General features: G+C 35.4%; 2 protein-coding genes and 1 pseudogene across 4 annotated transcripts; 2 read left to right on the forward strand and 1 right to left on the reverse strand.

Moving 5' to 3' along the window:
• Positions 1-945: 945 nt before the first annotated feature.
• On the reverse strand, positions 946-3,041 carry LOC115981226 (DNA polymerase lambda-like). The gene is made up of 4 exons (XM_031103392.1): positions 2,823-3,041; positions 2,347-2,486; positions 1,906-2,043; positions 946-1,137 (listed from the first exon to the last, which is right to left on the reverse strand). Exons 2-4 carry the CDS (start codon positions 2,455-2,457, stop codon positions 946-948), a joined length of 441 nt encoding a protein of 146 aa, XP_030959252.1. The 5' UTR covers positions 2,458-2,486; positions 2,823-3,041.
• LOC115981227 lies at positions 2,531-6,238 on the forward strand (annotated as a pseudogene).
• Positions 6,239-7,629: 1,391 nt separating this feature from the next.
• Positions 7,630-14,175, forward strand: LOC115982731 (F-box/LRR-repeat protein At2g40920-like). Of its 3 annotated transcripts, none has more exons than XR_004089710.1 (4): positions 7,630-8,023; positions 11,109-11,161; positions 13,560-13,687; positions 13,927-14,175. XR_004089710.1 is itself a non-coding variant. In XM_031105433.1 (4 exons), the coding sequence occupies exon 1, from the start codon at positions 8,529-8,531 to the stop codon at positions 9,633-9,635; it is 1,107 nt and encodes a 368-aa protein (XP_030961293.1). In that variant the 5' UTR covers positions 8,488-8,528; the 3' UTR covers positions 9,636-9,738; positions 11,109-11,161; positions 13,560-13,687; positions 13,927-14,175. The 3 variants fall into 3 exon arrangements, 1 of the variants encoding a protein (XP_030961293.1); XM_031105433.1 differs by lacking the exon at positions 7,630-8,023 and adding an exon at positions 8,488-9,738; XR_004089711.1 differs by lacking the exon at positions 11,109-11,161.
• Positions 14,176-19,512: the final 5,337 nt, after the last annotated feature.

The following is a 19,512-nucleotide window of genomic DNA, read 5'->3' on the forward strand; positions in this document are numbered from 1 at the left end:
ATATTTGTTTGCATGTTCCGATATCATAATCCAAAGAATCAAGATCAACTATTTGAAATTGTGTTTGAGAGATTGGAACATCGACATTTTTCGGAATTGAGAAATACATATTTTCTAGAATTGGAACATCCACATTTATACTAACTACTTATCAAAAAAAAATTCTATTAATAACTATATAACAGTATAACCATTAAACCAAAATAGAAAAAAAAGTATAAATAGAGAAAAAAAAAAAAAAACACTGAAAGATACTACTTATTAAGCCCTGTACTCTCTACCGTCAAACTCCATATTTTCTCCAATAAAAAATACTACTTTTTGAGCTCACAATTTCACAAAACCCACTTTCCTCCCACAAAACCCAACTCAGCTACCAAACCAAAAAAAAAAATCTATTCCTTCTTTAACCGAAAGAAGAGAAAGAAAGAAAAAAGTCATCTCTGCTTCATCACTCTTATTGCTCATCATCACCTATTCACCTCTCACTTCTTGTTCCTCTTTGAAACAGAACTTCTTCCCAAGCTCTCAAATCCTTGCCTCCCAAAATGCCGTCATAAGCAAAGCATCTCTCTTCCCTCCTCTAACCTTTTTATATATTTTATTTATTTATAAATTACACACTCAGTTCCTCTTTGAAAAAATTTCAATTTTAGAGATGTAATTTGGTGGAGCACTGGAGCCATTGAAGTACGAGAACGGAAAGCCGTTGAAGTACGAGATGGGTCTCGCAACTTGCAAGCGTCACGGCGTGGGCGTGGGCGGCGGCGTTGCGGCATGGGTGAGTGGGTCTCCATCTCTCTGAGTACTCTCTATCTCTACTCTGTCTCACCTCTCTATCTCTCTGTCTTGCCTCTCACTTCCCTTTCTTTTAATATTAATTATTTACTCATTTTTATTTTCCCCAATATGTTATATTTTATTCGGAACATTTTATACATTTAGTTATCTTTGAAGATAATCTAAGTTTATTAATATTTTGGATGCAATAGGTGCACCTAATGAGGTTGTTAACGTGATATGGTCCAAATCTTGTGTTTGATTATCTGTTCTTGTGTAATGATGATAAGATTGGTAAACAAGTTTGGACCATCCTAATCTCAAGCTGTCCTCTAGCCACTGATAAAGGAGAGCCCTCTGCAAAAAGTGATAGAAGATAGATGAATATGATATATGAAGACAAAAAATATAATCTAACAAAATTATCAAATTTTCTCAAGAAACAAGTCAAAATAATTTATCAGAAACTACTTGATAGAGAAGTCCTATGGAGTTGAATGTTGAACTCGGCCTATACCTAACTAGAGAGTCTTGCCATGACATGTCCTTTATATTCCATGTTCCTGAAAAACAGCCTCTGAGGATTTTAATGTAGGCAATGTAGTAGTTTAAGTGTAACTCCTTAGACCATAACTGATTTCCCATAATTGAGGTGGGTCATTAAACTCAACTAAACAAGAGTCCAACATAAGATAACATAGAGGTAAAGTACACTGTACGCCACTTTGATTACAATCTTTGTCAGCTGCTATGATTTTAAGCACACTTGTGTGCATTTTGCAAGCACAAAAAGGCCAGTTTTTTGGGCTTTCGAGCATATTTTGGTGGGCCCCATATTAAAAAAAAATCCCCTTAAGCAAACAGCAAATCGCATTCAAACTTCAATCTTAGCAAGCAAATTTAGCTGCTAATTTGGTCCTCCAGTAAAAATATTAATCATGAACTCTAACTAAGAAACTGAATGGAAGTAATAAAATTTTAAACAATATAATTAGACTTAAAGTTATATGTCAAACTTGTAAGCAAGCCCATATTAAATTAAATGATGCAACAATGTAGGAATATGTAAACCATCATACAAAATGAAGATCATGCTCAAACAGAGAGACAAGAACTGAGACTTACTCCCTTAAAGCGTTCCAAGCGTTCAGCGGCCACTTGTTTGAGAAGAGCTTCTGAGTTCATAGCAAATAGATGAGTGACCCTTTTGGATAAGCGCTCTTCTATTGCAGGCCCCATTTGCACCAGTTTCTGCCTCCTAATCTTTATATACCCCACAAAAAAAGAGAGACAGAAAGATTTAAATGCAAATAAATATTGTGTAGCTAGGTGGGGTTTCTGATATATGGGCAAAACTGAGGTGCAAATTCCTTAGTTACAATAAAATTCTTGCATTGACCAATACAACAAAATTAATGTTAACTTTCTCAAAGAGAATGAAAATAAATGCAGTTTATGTATGGGTTAGAATATAATTGGAGAAGCTAATGCAGAACACCTAAGATCTGTAAAAGTTTTGTTTGATCATATGATAAAACTAAGTGCAAAGGTGGATGGAGTTAGAACCTGTAGTCGGCGAGGCTGAACTCCATTTTGGACTAAGAAAACAACCATTCCTGCCAAAATCCCATCTGGGTCTTGAGGGGTACTTTTGTTTTTCGGTGTCTTTGGCGCCATTGCTATCAGTCTCTTTGCTTCTCCGACAACTACAAGCCAAGTGACTTTTGTACATAGTAACTTGTAACCGAAAATGATGGTATTTTATTTTCTAATTACAAATTAACCCCTAAAGTTTGGAGTAATTTTGATTTTGTTCTTTAAAGTTTCAATTTTTTTATTTGCCTCCTAATGTCAATTTACTACACAACAGTACTATACTTCACCAAATTGGCACAACAACATATTTGCACACCCTTCTCTAAATTTGTATTAATTTGATTTTAAACCTTCTATGTTTGTTTGAAGTTGTTTTTGATTAATTTGACGCTTAACAGACAACTAAGCATGACAAATTGACGAAATGAAGTAAATCTAAACCATACCCAAGCAGAGCTAGACCTTTTGCTTCCGCCACCGCAGCTGCAGGAAGGAAGGGAACTGACACTGACACGTTTTATGCTGATGAAGACGTGTCGTGGGTATCCCTCGGGGTGTCCGATAAGCTTTCTCAGACTCTCTCTATAATGCCGGCATTCTGGTTCAGGTACACAGACACACCCTGGCCTTGTTCAGTCGTCCGTTGAAATATAGCATGAATGTCAATGTTTTCTTTTTGATTTTTTGCGGAGAAATGAAAGGCAAAGAGGGAAAAACAACAAATTTAGAATTGTGGGTTTTGTTTTTTGAGGGGAAAAGATGAAAACTTTGGCTAATGCTGTGCTTAATAAGTGAAAAATTCTATACTAGACTTTTTAAAGGCTTTGTTTTGGATCTCTCTTTGTAATTCTTAGGTTCCATTTGGTTTTCAGTAGTATAAATTGATTGATATAAATTTAACAGCACATGATGAGGTAAGGTTTTGAGATTTTGCTAAAGAAAAATACTTGATATTACGGATATGGAATGACATTTTACACTTAATCATTTCAAATCAACACATTGATAAAGCTCAATCCCTTCACAAATTTCATCAATGAAGAAAATTCTATCATTTCATATTTTATTCAAGTCATTTAAAACTAAAGATTGAAATCCAAATCCTTGTGCGTTTATTGTTTATGAGTTTAGTGAGGGTTGTTATTAAGATATTTTTATTTGAAATATAGGCTGCTTATGTACCAGCTACACTTTCGGGAAAGGATGTGGTTGTAGCTGCAGAGACCGGTAGTGGTAAAAAAACAAGGATCTTTGATTCCCCTGATCAATATGCTCTGCTCTGCACATGATGATTCTGTAACTACTGTTTCTGATCAAGAATCAATCCAATCCCAGAGGATTTTTCTTCTTCTTTGCCCAAATGTGCTGCTTTGTGAGCAAGTGGTGCGGATGGTGAATGTCTTTGTGGCGATGATGGTAAACCGTTACATAAAGTTGCAGCTGTCTGTGATGGGCAGGTGCTTTATTTGCAAATTGTTCTTGTGATGGATATGGGCTAATAAGCCTTTAAATGCATAGTGTGTTAATTGAAGGGATTTGGGTTCAGTTTTCTTTTGGGGTATGTCTGTAGACATTTTAAGATTTTTTGGTTCTCACAAATAAGAAACTTTGACAGTGGGGATGGCCCGTTAACGAGCCTGATATTCTTGTGTAGACACCATCTGCTCTCTTGAATAATATTGACCCAGATAAACGCCGTTGTTTGGAGTTTATGCGTGGGGTAAAATATGTGGTATGCTTTTTGTGTAACTAACTTTGCGTAATTATGTTGTTTATCTCAATAATCCCAAATCTGATTTGGCAGAAAGATAACATAGGAGAGATCACATTATTTATAAGTAACATATCTATTTACTATAACTTGCAGGTGTTAGATGAGGCAGATATGCTTCTTTGTGGGGGCTTCCAGAATAAAGTTATCTGTCTATTAAACACGCTCCGTTTTGATGAAAAGCTACTGTCTCAGTAAAAAGAATCTGTATCTGAGTTACCAGTGGAATTGGAGTCTGAACCTTCATCACACTCTACTTTAGAGGATAAGGAGGACCTGCAAACTGACATCATATCAGAAGGGGAGGAAAATTCTGAGGATGTTCATGTTGATGACTTAGCAGAGGATGTTGAAGGTGGGTCTAATAAAACAAAAGACTTGAGGAGAGTGAGAAAAAATTATGAGAGCAGTAAACGGTACATTTGCGTTGCAGCCACCCTTACAGTAAATGGAAAGAAAACTGCTGGGGCAGTGTTGAAATAGATGTTTACAGATGCCAATTGGGTCAGTGGAAACTACCTCCATTGTCACAACCCAGGTGCCCCATCTATTTCTGGTTGCCTACTATTTTCTCTAGTGATATTCTTTTCCCCCTTGCTAGTAACACATGGTGAAATATTAGGATTACTGCTGGCTCAATGGAAAATTTTCGGTATCACAATGCAATGTGTGTGTGTGCATATATATATAAATTATAGTATGTATATTAATTATAGTATGTACTATTTAGGACTCTTCCTATAAAGAGTAAGTGTATGGTGATCTAATGACTTATCTTAACAACAATTGCTAGATGCCAGTTCAGTCACTTACATTTAGCCCACTATAAGGCTGTTTACAACCATGCAAAAGAATTATATTATGGTGCCATAACACACGAAATGGCGAAATCATACACATGGTTGGAGATGTTTACTCCATGCACCATGTTCATATATGTATGCATATACGTCTACATCTATATTTCCATGGTGATCCTTTTGATTCACATTGTCAATGCCTAAAAGCTATCAGTGGGCATGAGTTCAGATTATAAATTTTGGACCACTTCAGGGCCAGTAAATGACAATTTAATCCCTTGCTTGGTACATTGAAGTATTCTGTAGATGAGCATTATTAATTTTTTTGCGTAATAACTAATAACGAAATATTGGATAATAGAATTGAGAGGGATAGGCAGGGCATATATATGAAATTTGTGATACATACCCATCGCTCCTGAACTATGTGGGTCAAAATTATGATATCTTCCTCTTTAGCAGATCCTTAGCCAACTCATTGGCAATTTGGCAAATGATTTAATAATAGCTTGATCGCATTGCCAATCATTAGTGTAGAATTTCAGGTGAGGCCTTGCATGTTTGTTGGGTGGAGCCCCATAGGTGTGCAGCCATTATCATGTGCTTAGCTCATGGAAATTAGTGTCGATTAAGAATGGGAGGAGTCAGGGGGAGGGAATTTAACCTCAAATAATACTTCAGGTGGGGAAAAAAAATGCAACTCCGGTGATTTATGTTGAGATATATCTTCTTACGTTCCAGTTCTAGCCAAATAGCACGACCTTTTTATCTAGTAAAGACTTAGGGAACTCACGGTTTTCTTTTTATCTGGAGTTAACTTTCTTTGGGTGGGGGGGTGTACACAACATAGCCCTGCCTTGAAGAGGCTTGCCGTCATAAAAAAGAAAAGAAAAAGTATTCTGCTAAATAACCTCTTTGGTGTTATGATGCATGTGGAAATGCATAAGAGTTGGTGATTATTGATTCAATTCCATTTCAGATTGAAGCAGAGGTGGATTGAAGTTACAACTGAGACTCAAGCGGATGAACTCATAAATGCTGTGAATCAAGGTTTTAAATCTAAAGCTACTGAATGCCGAACCATGGTGTTTGCAAATACTGTTGAGGCTGTAGAAGCAGTGGCAATATATTGTTGAAAGCTGGCATTCAATGTTACTGTTACCATCAGGATGTCTCCTTGGAGGAACGTTCCCAGAGCTCAACTGATCTCAAAGAGAAAGGTGGTATTCTTGTGTGCACTGATGCTGCTGCACGTGGTGTTGACATACCAAATGTCTCACATGTTATTTAGTTGCATCTCTTTTTATGAAATTAGCTATTCCTCCATCATGTATCTGGTTCGTTTTTCACAGGACTGAAAGCCTGCTAATGCTAGTTTTTTTTCTTTTCTTTTCCTGATAAGTACTAATGCTAGGTTTCATAGCAATTAGTAAATGAGAAAGTGCAAATGACAGACATCAAAAGAGCTTTTTAAATCATGAGAGTAAGCTCCAAGCACTCAACTATGTGTACTTTTACTGATTCTGATACATTAGAGTGGAAATTGATAAACATTAATTTTTTTAATGAGTGGTCACTAAACAATTAAGAGTCACTTTACCGACTCCATGCCATTAGAGTAAATCTAAGTAGGAAAACAAAATTATATAATTGTAAAAAGGAAAAAGGAAAAATATTTGTACATTTATATAAAAATGGTAAAATACACCTAATTGTAGACTTCCTATTAGTTCAAGCAAGGTCAGTATCAAAGTGACATTTGCTTTTTATATGAGCATTCGTGTCAGGTTGTATAAAAATTTCTATCTATTTTAGTATAAAAACATTTTTTTCTTTTTTTACATAAAGCATTTTACATTAAATTATCTATTTTACATTACATTTCATTAAAAATAGAAATCTTTTTTTTTTTAAATGGTTTATTTTTCTTTACATACAATAATCACCATCTACTTTCTTCTTTCATGCTTGAGTAAAGAAAGAATAAACAACTAAATATAAAATAAATAATATAAGTGTAAATTTACACAATTATTGTAGATGTGAGTCATTTTTAAACAAAATTGTATAAATTTTACACATATTTCTATTATATACAGACTAATGTCAATACTCTTATAAGTGAACCATAAGCCTGGTTGATTCCCATTTCCTCCCTACCAGGGACGAACGCAGGATTTCAAGCTGGGGGGCGCAGGAAATAAGCGAAAAAAAAAAAATTTTGGGAAATTGGTGTGGACCTTTTTTAAATGTAAGCCCGTCAAATTTCATCACGTTGATTAACATGATATTCCCATATTTGTTTGCATGTTCCGATATCATAATCCAAAGAATCAAGATCAACTATTTGAAATTGTGTTTGAGAGATTGGAACATCGACATTTTTCGGAATTGAGAAATACATATTTTCTAGAATTGGAACATCCACATTTATACTAACTACTTATCAAAAAAAAATTCTATTAATAACTATATAACAGTATAACCATTAAACCAAAATAGAAAAAAAAGTATAAATAGAGAAAAAAAAAAAAAAACACTGAAAGATACTACTTATTAAGCCCTGTACTCTCTACCGTCAAACTCCATATTTTCTCCAATAAAAAATACTACTTTTTGAGCTCACAATTTCACAAAACCCACTTTCCTCCCACAAAACCCAACTCAGCTACCAAACCAAAAAAAAAAATCTATTCCTTCTTTAACCGAAAGAAGAGAAAGAAAGAAAAAAGTCATCTCTGCTTCATCACTCTTATTGCTCATCATCACCTATTCACCTCTCACTTCTTGTTCCTCTTTGAAACAGAACTTCTTCCCAAGCTCTCAAATCCTTGCCTCCCAAAATGCCGTCATAAGCAAAGCATCTCTCTTCCCTCCTCTAACCTTTTTATATATTTTATTTATTTATAAATTACACACTCAGTTCCTCTTTGAAAAAATTTCAATTTTAGAGATGTAATTTGGTGGAGCACTGGAGCCATTGAAGTACGAGAACGGAAAGCCGTTGAAGTACGAGATGGGTCTCGCAACTTGCAAGCGTCACGGCGTGGGCGTGGGCGGCGGCGTTGCGGCATGGGTGAGTGGGTCTCCATCTCTCTGAGTACTCTCTATCTCTACTCTGTCTCACCTCTCTATCTCTCTGTCTTGCCTCTCACTTCCCTTTCTTTTTTTTCTTTTGTTTCCTTTGTTTTTTGCTTTCTCCGTTTGGTTTTGGACTGCTGAGATTGAGAACTGATTTTTTTTATTTTTTAAGATTTACATGGGTCATGGGCTCCTGGGGGTTTTGGACTGCTGAGAGTGAGAGCTGAGTTTTTTTTTTTTTTTTTACATGGGTCATGGTCTCTTGTGCTGGCCGGATGATGGGCTAGAGTTCATGATTTTTGGGAGGGGGGCCTAAGCCCTTGTTTTTGAAAATTTTACTTGCATGACCATTGTGAATAGCTTTTAGCTCCTGTCCAAACACCATTAGGTAAGAGATCTGACTATAAATATAAAAATAATAATAATAATTTAACAAGACCCGTCTTGTTGATTGAGAGCGAGAGAGAGAGAGAGAGCGTGTGTGACGGCGGGAAGCAGCGATGTCCTTGATGCGTTTGAGAATCAGAAGTGCCTGCCAATCTTTGCGTCTTCGTCAACTATGTACATCCACATCCAAATCCGATACCACCCACCACTTCCTAATTTCTACCTTCAACAGAGACACATTCCTACAACACTTGTTCTCCATCCCAATAATCCATCAAACACTCTCTCTGGGATCCAAACCCACCTCACTCCTCACACCCACACTCCGTTTGTTCCATCCCAAGGATCTCAACATTTCTCAATATCTCAACCCCTTTTTTCTCCTTCACCCCAATGGCTATCCCCATTCCAGTCACACCCCTATTCTCACCTATAACCCTTCCACCCAACAAACACTAACTCTTCCCCTTGATCCTCATTCACTCACTCCTGATACAGATACCACTACTTTGTCCGTTGATACACATTTTGGCTTCGACCCTTTAACCAAAACCCACAAAGTGTTACGACTTAAATGGACAGTTGCTATTCCAGAACCATATCCTAGAGTTACTCAAATGGTGTGCACGGTTTTGACACTAGGCTGCAGCAGCAACGGTTCGTGGAGAAAGGTAAAGATAAACCCTGAGCTGCCTTTTCATTCTGTCAAGTATATGAGTGTTGGGAAGAGTGTGTGTATTAATGGTGTAATACATTGGCTACCACAGTATGGGAATTCTATTGTGGCTTTTGATCTTAAAGACGAGGAATTTAGACTAATCCCACGTCCCCATGACTACAAAGCTCAAAACTTTATACTGCCACTTAATCGATTAATTGAACTTGGTGGATGCTTGGCTTTGGTAGCTGACAAATACAAATATGGTAATCGCGATGATGATCCCATTTTGCAGTTGTGGATACTAAAGGATTACCACAATCATGTATGGGTTAAGGAGGAATTTTATGTTCCATTTTATTGGGGGGATTGGGAACTTTTTCCTATTGGGACTGTTCCCTCTGGGGAGATAATACTTAAGGCGCTTAATTATACTCGCGGGGTGATGTTCTATGATATGGAGGGACAAGATTTCAAGGTGGTTGATATAACTGGCTTACCTGAATGGGTTTATTCACGTTGTTCTGGAATTAACACAACCGTTTCTGTTTATGAGGGCTAGTGAAGGTCTAGGAAATGGCCTCAAATTTGAGATTTGCATGAGAGCAGCAGAGGGTTGAGTATGATGGAGCGTTCTATGTAAAAGGCCCGTTTGATATAATATGGTGTGTATTTATTGTGCTTTTCCTTAGCTATGTGGGGTGTACTTATTGTGCTTTTTCTTAGCTTTAAAGATGAGTTCTTCTTATGGTTTAGCAGAACTTACTGACTAAATTAGCTACGTCTAGTTTCGCCATGGATAACAATGAGAATTGATGTTGTCAGTAGCATACAACAAGCATCGTCAAGTTTTTAGTCCTAATATTGTTTTTTATTTTATTTTATTGACAAGTTATGCATCTAACCTTCATCTTCTTATTAGGAGAAATATCATTTGAGTTAGAGTTCATTGACATTATCAAAGACACATTATGAGTTATGACACTTACATGCACCACATAGAATCTTAATAAGTGCTTCTTGGTTTCACTATTGTAGTGGTTATCTTTCTTTCCTATAATAACAATTGTAGTGGTTATCTTTACTTATCAAAAAAAAACAATTGTAGTGGTTATCTTTATTTCCTATGTTGCACTTGAGAGGGTGAAGTGGCTATCATTTTTCTTTTTCTTATGTTAAGCATGAATTCAAGAAGTTGGTCGGTGTAACTTGTGTTGAATTTGATACAGAAGAAGCCAATGGCTTTGACTAAATGGCTAACTTGTGTTGAATTTGATATAGAAGAAGCCAATGGCTTTGACTAAATGACGCATTTTCTGCCCTCACAAGTATGGGGTGGTGGGTGAGGGTTTAAATTCCCTCGGATAGTGAGTATTACAAGAAGAAAGATGAATTCTCAATTGTGATTCTCTTCATGTGAAAGCAAAGTCCTTAAAATTAGTTTTTAATGTTGTTCCCTAGTATATTGCCTTAATGTATTAGATATTACTTAGAAGAGTTCTAAGTTGTAAATAAAATCGCTAGAAATTTGTGGACAAGAACAAACTGAGAATTTTCCATTATATTTTATTTGGTATAATTGAGTTTTATTGTGTTAATTTGAAATGATTAACCAGGGTTGTTATATATATATATATATATATATATGAAGAATTGACTGAAAATGCAATAAGGTTTTTAAATTGATACAAGATGAATTTGATTAGAAATTTACAATTATTTTTACATCGAAGAATTTCAATGGAAGAATATATTTGACTGCAACTACAACAACGCATAGGCGAATGCCAAGTCAATGAACTAACTGAAAAGGCAATATTTCTCTAGTGTGATGCTACTACTGTTCCCTAACCTCTAGTATTCAAAACCCCAAGACCTAAAGTGTGTTATTTTTTGGATGAATCAAGTGAATTTCATTGGAGTTCAATAGATTATGTCTAAACTCATGTAGCTTCAATAGATTATGAACAATAGCTAATGATGGGATACTCACCATTGATAACCTTATTGAGAAAGGTCAGTTTTTGGTTAATAGGTGTTGTTTGTGTCGTTGCAATGGGGAATCAGTGGACCACCTTCCTCTTCATTGTAAGTTCTCTCATGCCTTATGATGTGAAGTTTTTGCAGTGTTTGGGATTCAATGGGTAATGCCAAGGTTAGTGAAATCTTTTTTATTTATTTAGAGAAACTAGTTTGGAAAGCATCTTTCTATCATTTGGAACATGGTCCCGGCATGTTTAATGTGGTGAGTCTGGCAGGAACGTAATGCCCGCATTTTTTAAGACAAGGCGAGAACTTTGGAACATTTAAAATGTTTACTTTTTCGTACTCTGTTTCTTTGGGCTCGTATTTGGGGGTGTACGAACTATATTACTGTAGCTAATTTTTTAGTTTCTATTTCCTTTAGCTCTTGATCTTCTTGTATTTGTTTCATTGTTCAAAGTGTTCACCATCGTGAACATGATGTTCAAATTTTTTCAATAAAAGTCTTATTACCTATCAAAAAAAAAAAAATCAAGACATTGCATTGGAGGCATGCAAATAGGTTTGAAATTGACACTTAGTTAAAGAACTTGACAAGTTTGTGAGGGTGTAATTAGGTAGCATATCTCGTTGCCTTTATTCATTGAGAATTTTTGGGTGGACAACATAAAACATAGCTTTTGTCCCTTGAGACTTAAGCCTTCTGATGTCACAGTCCACATTGCTGTCTCTAACTAATTTGACAGTAGACCAGAAACTCAGTTGTCTTACTTGCATTGTTGCTTTGGTCTCCCATAAGCGCTTTAGCATACCTGCAAATTAAAATCTACTAGAATATAGTTGTTCCTTGACTTCCTTCAAATAAAGCCTGGTCTCTATTCTTTCTTACATATGGACCATTGCTATAATGATATTTGCATTGTCATCAAATGGTACGTAAGGTTGTTGTGCTTCATGTAACAAGATTCTCAAGTCTCAAACCATTGTTTTATGGAACTTTGCTATAGAAGACTTGTACTTAAAGTCAGTTTAGATACAAGCCAAATTGCCCTCACTAAATTACAATGAAGCAATAAATGATTAATGTCTTTATTATTCTTATCGGACAACACATACTTTGTATGTACCTTCATGCCTCTTTTGACGAATTCAACATGAGTTAATAAGTAGGAAGGGAAGGGCATTATTATGGGTGGCAAAATTGGACACGACCCACGAAAATGACACGACATAACACGAAATTACACGACACAACACTACACTTAAAGTCAATTTAGATACAAGCCAAACTGTCCTCGCTAAATTACAATAAAGCAATAAATGATTAATGTCTTTATTATTCTTATCGGACAACACATACTTTGTATGTACCTTCATGCCTCTTTTGACGAATTCAACATGAGTTAATAAGTAGGAAGGGAAGGGCATTATTATGGGTGGCAAAATTGGACACGACCCACGAAACTAACACGACATGACACGAAATTAGCAGGTTATGAGTCGAGGTTTAATGAGTTCATGTCATATTCAGGTTGACATAATTGACCCGTTTAAAAAATGAGTTGGGTTAGTGTTTAATCCATAGAACCTGTTTGACCCGTCTGACCTATTTAATTAAATGAGTCATATTAGGTTTGAGGAATCTTGACCCTTTTAATAAACAAGTCGAATTAGTGTTGACCTATATAGTCAAATACTCATGAGTTGACTTGATATGAACCCGACTCGTGAACAAGAATTGCCACCCCTAGGCATTATGTCCTAATTTCCACAAGTTGTGCTTTGTTAGCTTATAATTTGGTAGCTTATTTGCGTAAAGCCATTTTCCTCCTCGTCCTTGAAAATAAGCTACAAAAACCTAATCTATGGCATCATTTTCATGATAATATCACTCTATCATCAGACTAAAACACCAATTAGATTTTGGTGTAAGTGGGAGTTTGAACCACAAATCTTTTATTTGACGACAAGAGATTTTACCGATTGAACTTATTGGAACCACACTCCTACAGTAACATTAAATCATTTGTTGTTGAGAATCAATCTATTGTGTGCAGTCTCTTGAAAACCCAACCATTCAACTCATTATGTTGTCTTCTTATTGTAATGTGTTATTCACCTATATTAATTGAGTAAGAAATATGGTACATATACCTACATTTACCTACATTTACATGGTAGTTCTACAATGTAATGTAGACGGATGAACTCAAATACGTGAATGGAGAATTGATATGACATCAATTAAGGTGGAGCCAAGTAACAAGAGCAACTCATAGCCAGCCATAAACATGCCAGGATATCTGCTCTTTATCATTAACAGTTCTATAGACACTAATCCCTTCTATCTTTGTTTAGTAGGAAAAACTACAAAAGAAGCAACTTATGTCATTAGAATGCAGTAGTCAAGTAAAGAATGACTTTAACTAGTGTGAGAATTTTTGTCCTGATGTGTTGCCTTGGTACGATCATATTCTGTATTCTAAATAGCTTTATCTTGCAGTTCCAAAATGGGATGCATATACCCTTCAGAGTAAGTGATGAACAACAGCTCCAACCATTATTGTGGATGCCTAATAATGAAAGTTGGCATATGATTTTTCCCAAGGGCCCAAATTTGCTTCCCCATAGGTGAGTGTTCTCCTAAAAAGCAGTCTTCGTGCTACTCCATGCAGATCTGTGTATGAAATGGTAAAAAAAAGAAAAAGTCATGTCTTGTTTTTGGATTAGATATTATTTTATAAGACGCATATGATAGGGTGAATGTTTAAACACAATGTATGATGATAATCATGATATTCCATAGAAGAATTCATAATTGATGCCTTAATATAATATTTGTCGTCAAATCAAGCTGTTGTTTCTTATAGGCATTTGGAGTGCTCTGCAACTTCCCCCTAATGGAGTTATTCTGGCTACTTTGGCACATGTAAAAATTTCAAGATTCCTAATTTTGGGCAAGAAAATAGCATGCTAAATCAGTTAACTTACTCTGCTTCTTTGAGGCTACTTTTGACTTCTAAGTGTCTTTCCAAAAATGAACTTGGTAAAATATGATGTGATTTCCTTATTACATTTCAGAACAATTTTGCAATGTAATCTAACTTGATCTTTTTTAATTTATATATGTGTGTGGGTGTGTGTGTGTGTGTGTATATATATATATTAAATTATAGTTTTATTGAAAACAAGAAACTTTGTGTACAGAAAAATGTTTTAACAGAATTACACAAAGTCTAATCTAACATGACCAACTAGTCATTTAAAGATGGCTAATAGGCTTATTGGTCGTTCCTGATTCTCTAGTATCTCTCTTTGCTCTATTATATTTCAAATGGTCACCATTTGTTAGTGCTGAGTCTTAATGATGATCTTGGAACACCTCGAGACTTGTCTTTTGCATGTAATCTGTTTTATTATGTACTTTATTATTTGCTGAACCTCACATTCTCACAAAACACCAAACATTTGGAGATTGAAGATCTAAGCTATTGTTCGTCTTTGGTAGTGTTCGTCTTTGGTAGTGTTCTTAGTAATAGATCCTTGTAAAGTTAAGACTTTAGATCCAAGGCAGTGGCTATATTAAACCTTTTCCCACCCTAGTGAAGTAGTTTCTACTGTAACATTAAATCTTCTGTTGTTGAGGATCAATCTAAGGCGTGAAGTCTCTTGAAAACCATCCCATTCAACTCATTATGTTGTCTTATTATTGGCCTATATCAACTGAGGAAGAAAGATAGTAGTAATAGTACATACACCTATATTTACAGGGTAATTCTGTAATGTGGACGCACAAACTTGCATATACATGAATAGAGAATTGAAATGACATTGTACCTTTTATTTAATCCCTTTCTTTTTATTTGTCAATATTTTTTTCTTGATCATGGTTACCTATCAATTTGTGATGGTAATACTATTGGATTCTTATAAATGTTACTATTGTTGTTAGTTTATATTAAGACACAATTTACATGGTTATGAATTTGAATATACCTGCCAATTGTTTGACTAATAATTTATTATAAATTCTATCTTTTTTTTCCTTTGGTTTTATTTTAATTTTGATTAAAATAACATTGTAATTTTGTAATAAGTTTTTATTATTTTGATAATCTTCGAGATAATAAATTTAAAATTTATAAAGTTTAGTTGTATATTAAGCAAATATAACACACTACAACATAAGTTAGAAGAATGCGGTTTACCTTAAAAATATATTTATCAAACATACAACAAATCACCTCATTACATAATATTTATATATTCTCACCCATCGTGTGAATATACGGCTAGTATTAATCTTAATCGCAGGCAAAAGGAATGCTTCTGGCTCTCTCAAATGAAGTGCCGCTCTTTTGATATCAAATCTTATATACAAATTATTTTCACGTTAGCTCTGCTAGGTTCTTTTTGCTGCCTTCTCTTTTTTTAGGTGTCAAGGCTATTAATAGCAGCCCAACTGTGCCATCCCCAGCTTCCTCTTAGTATCATGAGCTGTAAACAAAATAATTTACTGCAATGGTAGTAACCCAAAATCACACAATTGTATTAAAATTTTTATCTTAAAGTCCTTATGGATTGTCCTCTCAGAAATATGACATTTTTTTTTAATAGGTAATAAGATTTTTATTGAAAAAAATTGAACATCATGTTCACGATGGTGAACACTATAAACAAGAAACAAATACAATATAATCAAGAACTAAAGGAAATAGAGACTAAGAATTCAGATAAAGAAATACAATTCGTACACCCCCAAATACAAGCCCACTAAAATAGAGCACCAACGATGAGAGATTTTAGATGATCTAATGTTCTCTCCTTGTCTTCAAAAATGCGGGCATTGTGTTCCTGCCAAACTAACCACATTAAACATGCCAAGACCATATTCCAAATGGTTGAAAGACGCTTTCCAAACCAATTTCTCCATATAAAGAAAAAGGAGTTGACTGACCTCGACATTACCCACTGGATCCCAAACACTGCAAAAGCTTTCACACCGCAAGGCATGAGAAAACTTACAATGAAGAAGAAGGTAATCCATTGATTCCTCATCGCAGCGTCATAAATATGACATGTCATTAGCTTTCTTTCCCTGAAGCAGCAAGATAAACCTTAGCTATTGTTTCTAGTGTAATTGGATGGACTATGCATACTAAGACCCCAAATTCAGTTCTGTCGAGAGTCAACATGGATAGGCTATGATATACTCAAGTGGTTCAGGATATTTAACCTAAGATTTGTTGTTAGAAGCAAGTTGTGATGATATCTTCTGTTCTAAGTTTGAACTGTGTGTGTGTATATATATATAAGTTTGTGCAATATATTTATAGTTAAAAAAATTTATCCTGGATGATAAACAATGCAATTTATTCCTACTTAACATTAACAGCAAAGCCTACGAATACACTCCAAATCTCCTATTTCCTGTTGATAAATCATAATCTAATTCATCGTGCCTTGTTCAATCAGAAACAAAATTGTTTGGAATGGATTTGAGAATTTCTAGTCAAACCTTGTTACAGCATTTTCACTATCCAAGTGGACTCCCTCCGGTGGATTTTTGAAGGAGAAGGGCCGGTGGGGTTCAAACCCTAGTGCCCAGCACCACTAGAGGTGCTGGAACCACTGGGATATCCCTCAAACCCCATTTTTCCATTTAAACATAATTCTAAGCATTGCTGCCATCTGTAGTATTTGCTTTTAGACAACAGTAAAGGAACATATGAAAAAAAAAAAAAAAAAGGTAAAGAGTTATGACCACAAAAGAAGAGACATAAAAAGCACACAAGCTAGCTCTAAAATTCTCTGAAAGGATTATAATAGGAGTAACAAATTTTGTTTTATTTTCAGTGTAATAATTCAAAGCATAATTCAGCACATAAAACTTTGGTCAAGGTTAAGAATCTGGAGTTCTTATTTATGATGTGTCAACAGAATTTGTAGTCCTGTGTAAAAACAAGCAACCTCAATGATATTTTTTTCTTTTTTTCTACTCTCTGTTGGGCTCACACTCATCCATGCATCTCCATTGGCTAAGTTTACCTAAATCTTGTATTAAATATTTTGGATTCAATAACGTAATATGCACCCTGATTATGCAGCAGCTCTCTGATCAACCTTCCTTTTATATATATATAGGTAAAATAGGGAGAGGGGGCTGGTGGGGTTCAAACCCTAATTCCAAGGCACTACAAGTGTTGCTGGAACTACTGGAGTATCCCTCAAACCCCAGCTCTAAGATAAAATTCTTTTGACAGAATTTGCACTGAGGTTATAATTTGTCAAGGGTGCTTGCTAAGGAAAGCAAGTTGGCAACTACTCTAGTTTACTTCATCCAAGTCACTATGAGTTCTTAGTTAAGTTCCAATTTGCATAGATTGTCTTTCCCTATTTTCAGAATCAGTTTTCCAACTTCTATTATGTGCCCCCCCAAACACCCCACCCCACCCCACCCCACCCCACCCCCTCTTCCCCCCTTTTTCTTTTTATGGTCTCTCTATTAACTGCAGTGGACATTCTTAGCATTTTTAGAAATAAAAACTGATCACATGATTAATAATTCATCCCCCTTCCCCACAATGTTCTTTCCGTTAAGAATAGTAGTACTAAAATGGTAAAAACTGCTGCTGCTAGACTAGTATTACTGGTTTCACTATCAGTAGATGTCCATGAACATGAGACACATTAGTCCTTTTCCACCACAAACTATTATAAATTTCATTCTTTAATAACTACTACTACAGTACTACAACTAATACTAGATTTAAAGTTAAGCAATGGCTTTATCATCAGTAGACTCAAAAGTTCTACTTGTGCTTGATATTTTGCAATCAGAAATAATAACCATCACCAACATCTCTAATTCCACGAAATACCACAACCACCATTCCCTTGACAAAACAACAACAACAAAGCCCTCATCCAAAACTATGAGATCGGCTATAGATCCTTAACAGACTAATCAGAGTTATTCACTTGCATTCTTTTTCCGCTATTCTATCCTATATAAAATAAACTCTCTGTCACCTCCTTTATTAATATGTTCTTTTATACTACTACTAGTGTTCATTTTTTCTTTTCCTTTTTAATTGATAAACTACACCCACCCACCCGATAGGTCTTGAACCCTTGACCTCACTCAGTCAACCTCCAACCCCTTATTATGGCTACTAGTGTTATTTTAGGCCTACCTCTAACTACTTTAGTTCCCTTTCCTTAACAAAAAGATGCACTTGAACTCTTTTGCTTACAATTAGTCTTGAATCCTTACTAACTATTTATAATGGCTAAATAGTGACTATAAACTGCAGCTGATGATAATCTATAAACTCTGATCTTTGTCTAGCCTCCTCTTCTACTTCTACTTCTACACTGCTCAATAAGTCCAGGACCATTACTACTACTGTCAATTTTGCTGCAGTCAGCTCAAACGTTGACAACCTTGCAAGTTTTACTACTATTATTAAAAGTACTATTGAGACTTCTTTTCTAATGCTGCTATGAAATGCCATACTACCAATTCCTTTGTATTGTTAGAATCATAGTTTTAGGAAAACTTACACTTTCTGAAAATTTTGGGCTGGGGATTCCAGCTGCCAATGATCTAAATTCTGAAGAGAGGGGTTACCTGAAGAAGGGAACCGAATTCTGTACTTGATGAGACACAAAAAACTCCATCATCGTTTGGTTGTTCATCACAACACATGAAAATCCCTACAATAGGATTAGATATTTTATCAGTAATTTTAACTTAGTCAGGTGATGTCATAAATAAAAAGAAAAGAAATCTGGTAGGGTAAGACTGAGGGAAAGAGCATAATGAGAGGAGAGGGGGGAAAACCCTAAATTGGCAGAGAGAGAGAGAGAGAGAGAGTAGCTGACTATGTGAGCCGTGGCAGGGGAGTGACAGTGAGAGAGAAGGAAAGGGTGAGAGAGTGTGAGTTACTGTGAACCTAACTTGCTCTAAACATATAAAAATGTAAACTTTATTCGCAACTGAACCTAACTTGAAATAGTTCAACTTCCCCAAAAGCCTCAAGCCCTCGAACTTTCAAAAACATAGCAAATTTTAACATAGGCATTATGGCCTTTCTTGATAAATGGATGCTTACCAATGTAAATGCATGTTATATAGAACTCTTTCACATATAGAAGGAACTAACTTGTATAAGATTACAGGGAATAATTGAAACTACAAAAGCCAAAAAAGGAAAAAAAGGACATTGCTTTCTATGCTTTATGACAGGATCGAGGACAAAAGTCACTTGGTTCACTCACACCAATTATGAAGTCAGAGATTATGAAAGAAGTAATAAAGGCAGCCTGTATGGTTCCATGGTTAATAAACCTAGAAGGTAGCCTGCACAAGCTCCAGAAGCAATGAAAATCCCTATCAGGTTGCTTGTAGCAATTCCTTGATATCATAACCTTGAAGCTGCAAACAACCACAG

The sequence above is a fragment of the Quercus lobata genome, chromosome 3 (assembly GCF_001633185.2).
Source record: "Quercus lobata isolate SW786 chromosome 3, ValleyOak3.0 Primary Assembly, whole genome shotgun sequence".
In the NCBI taxonomy this organism is placed as follows: Eukaryota; Viridiplantae; Streptophyta; class Magnoliopsida; order Fagales; family Fagaceae; genus Quercus; species Quercus lobata.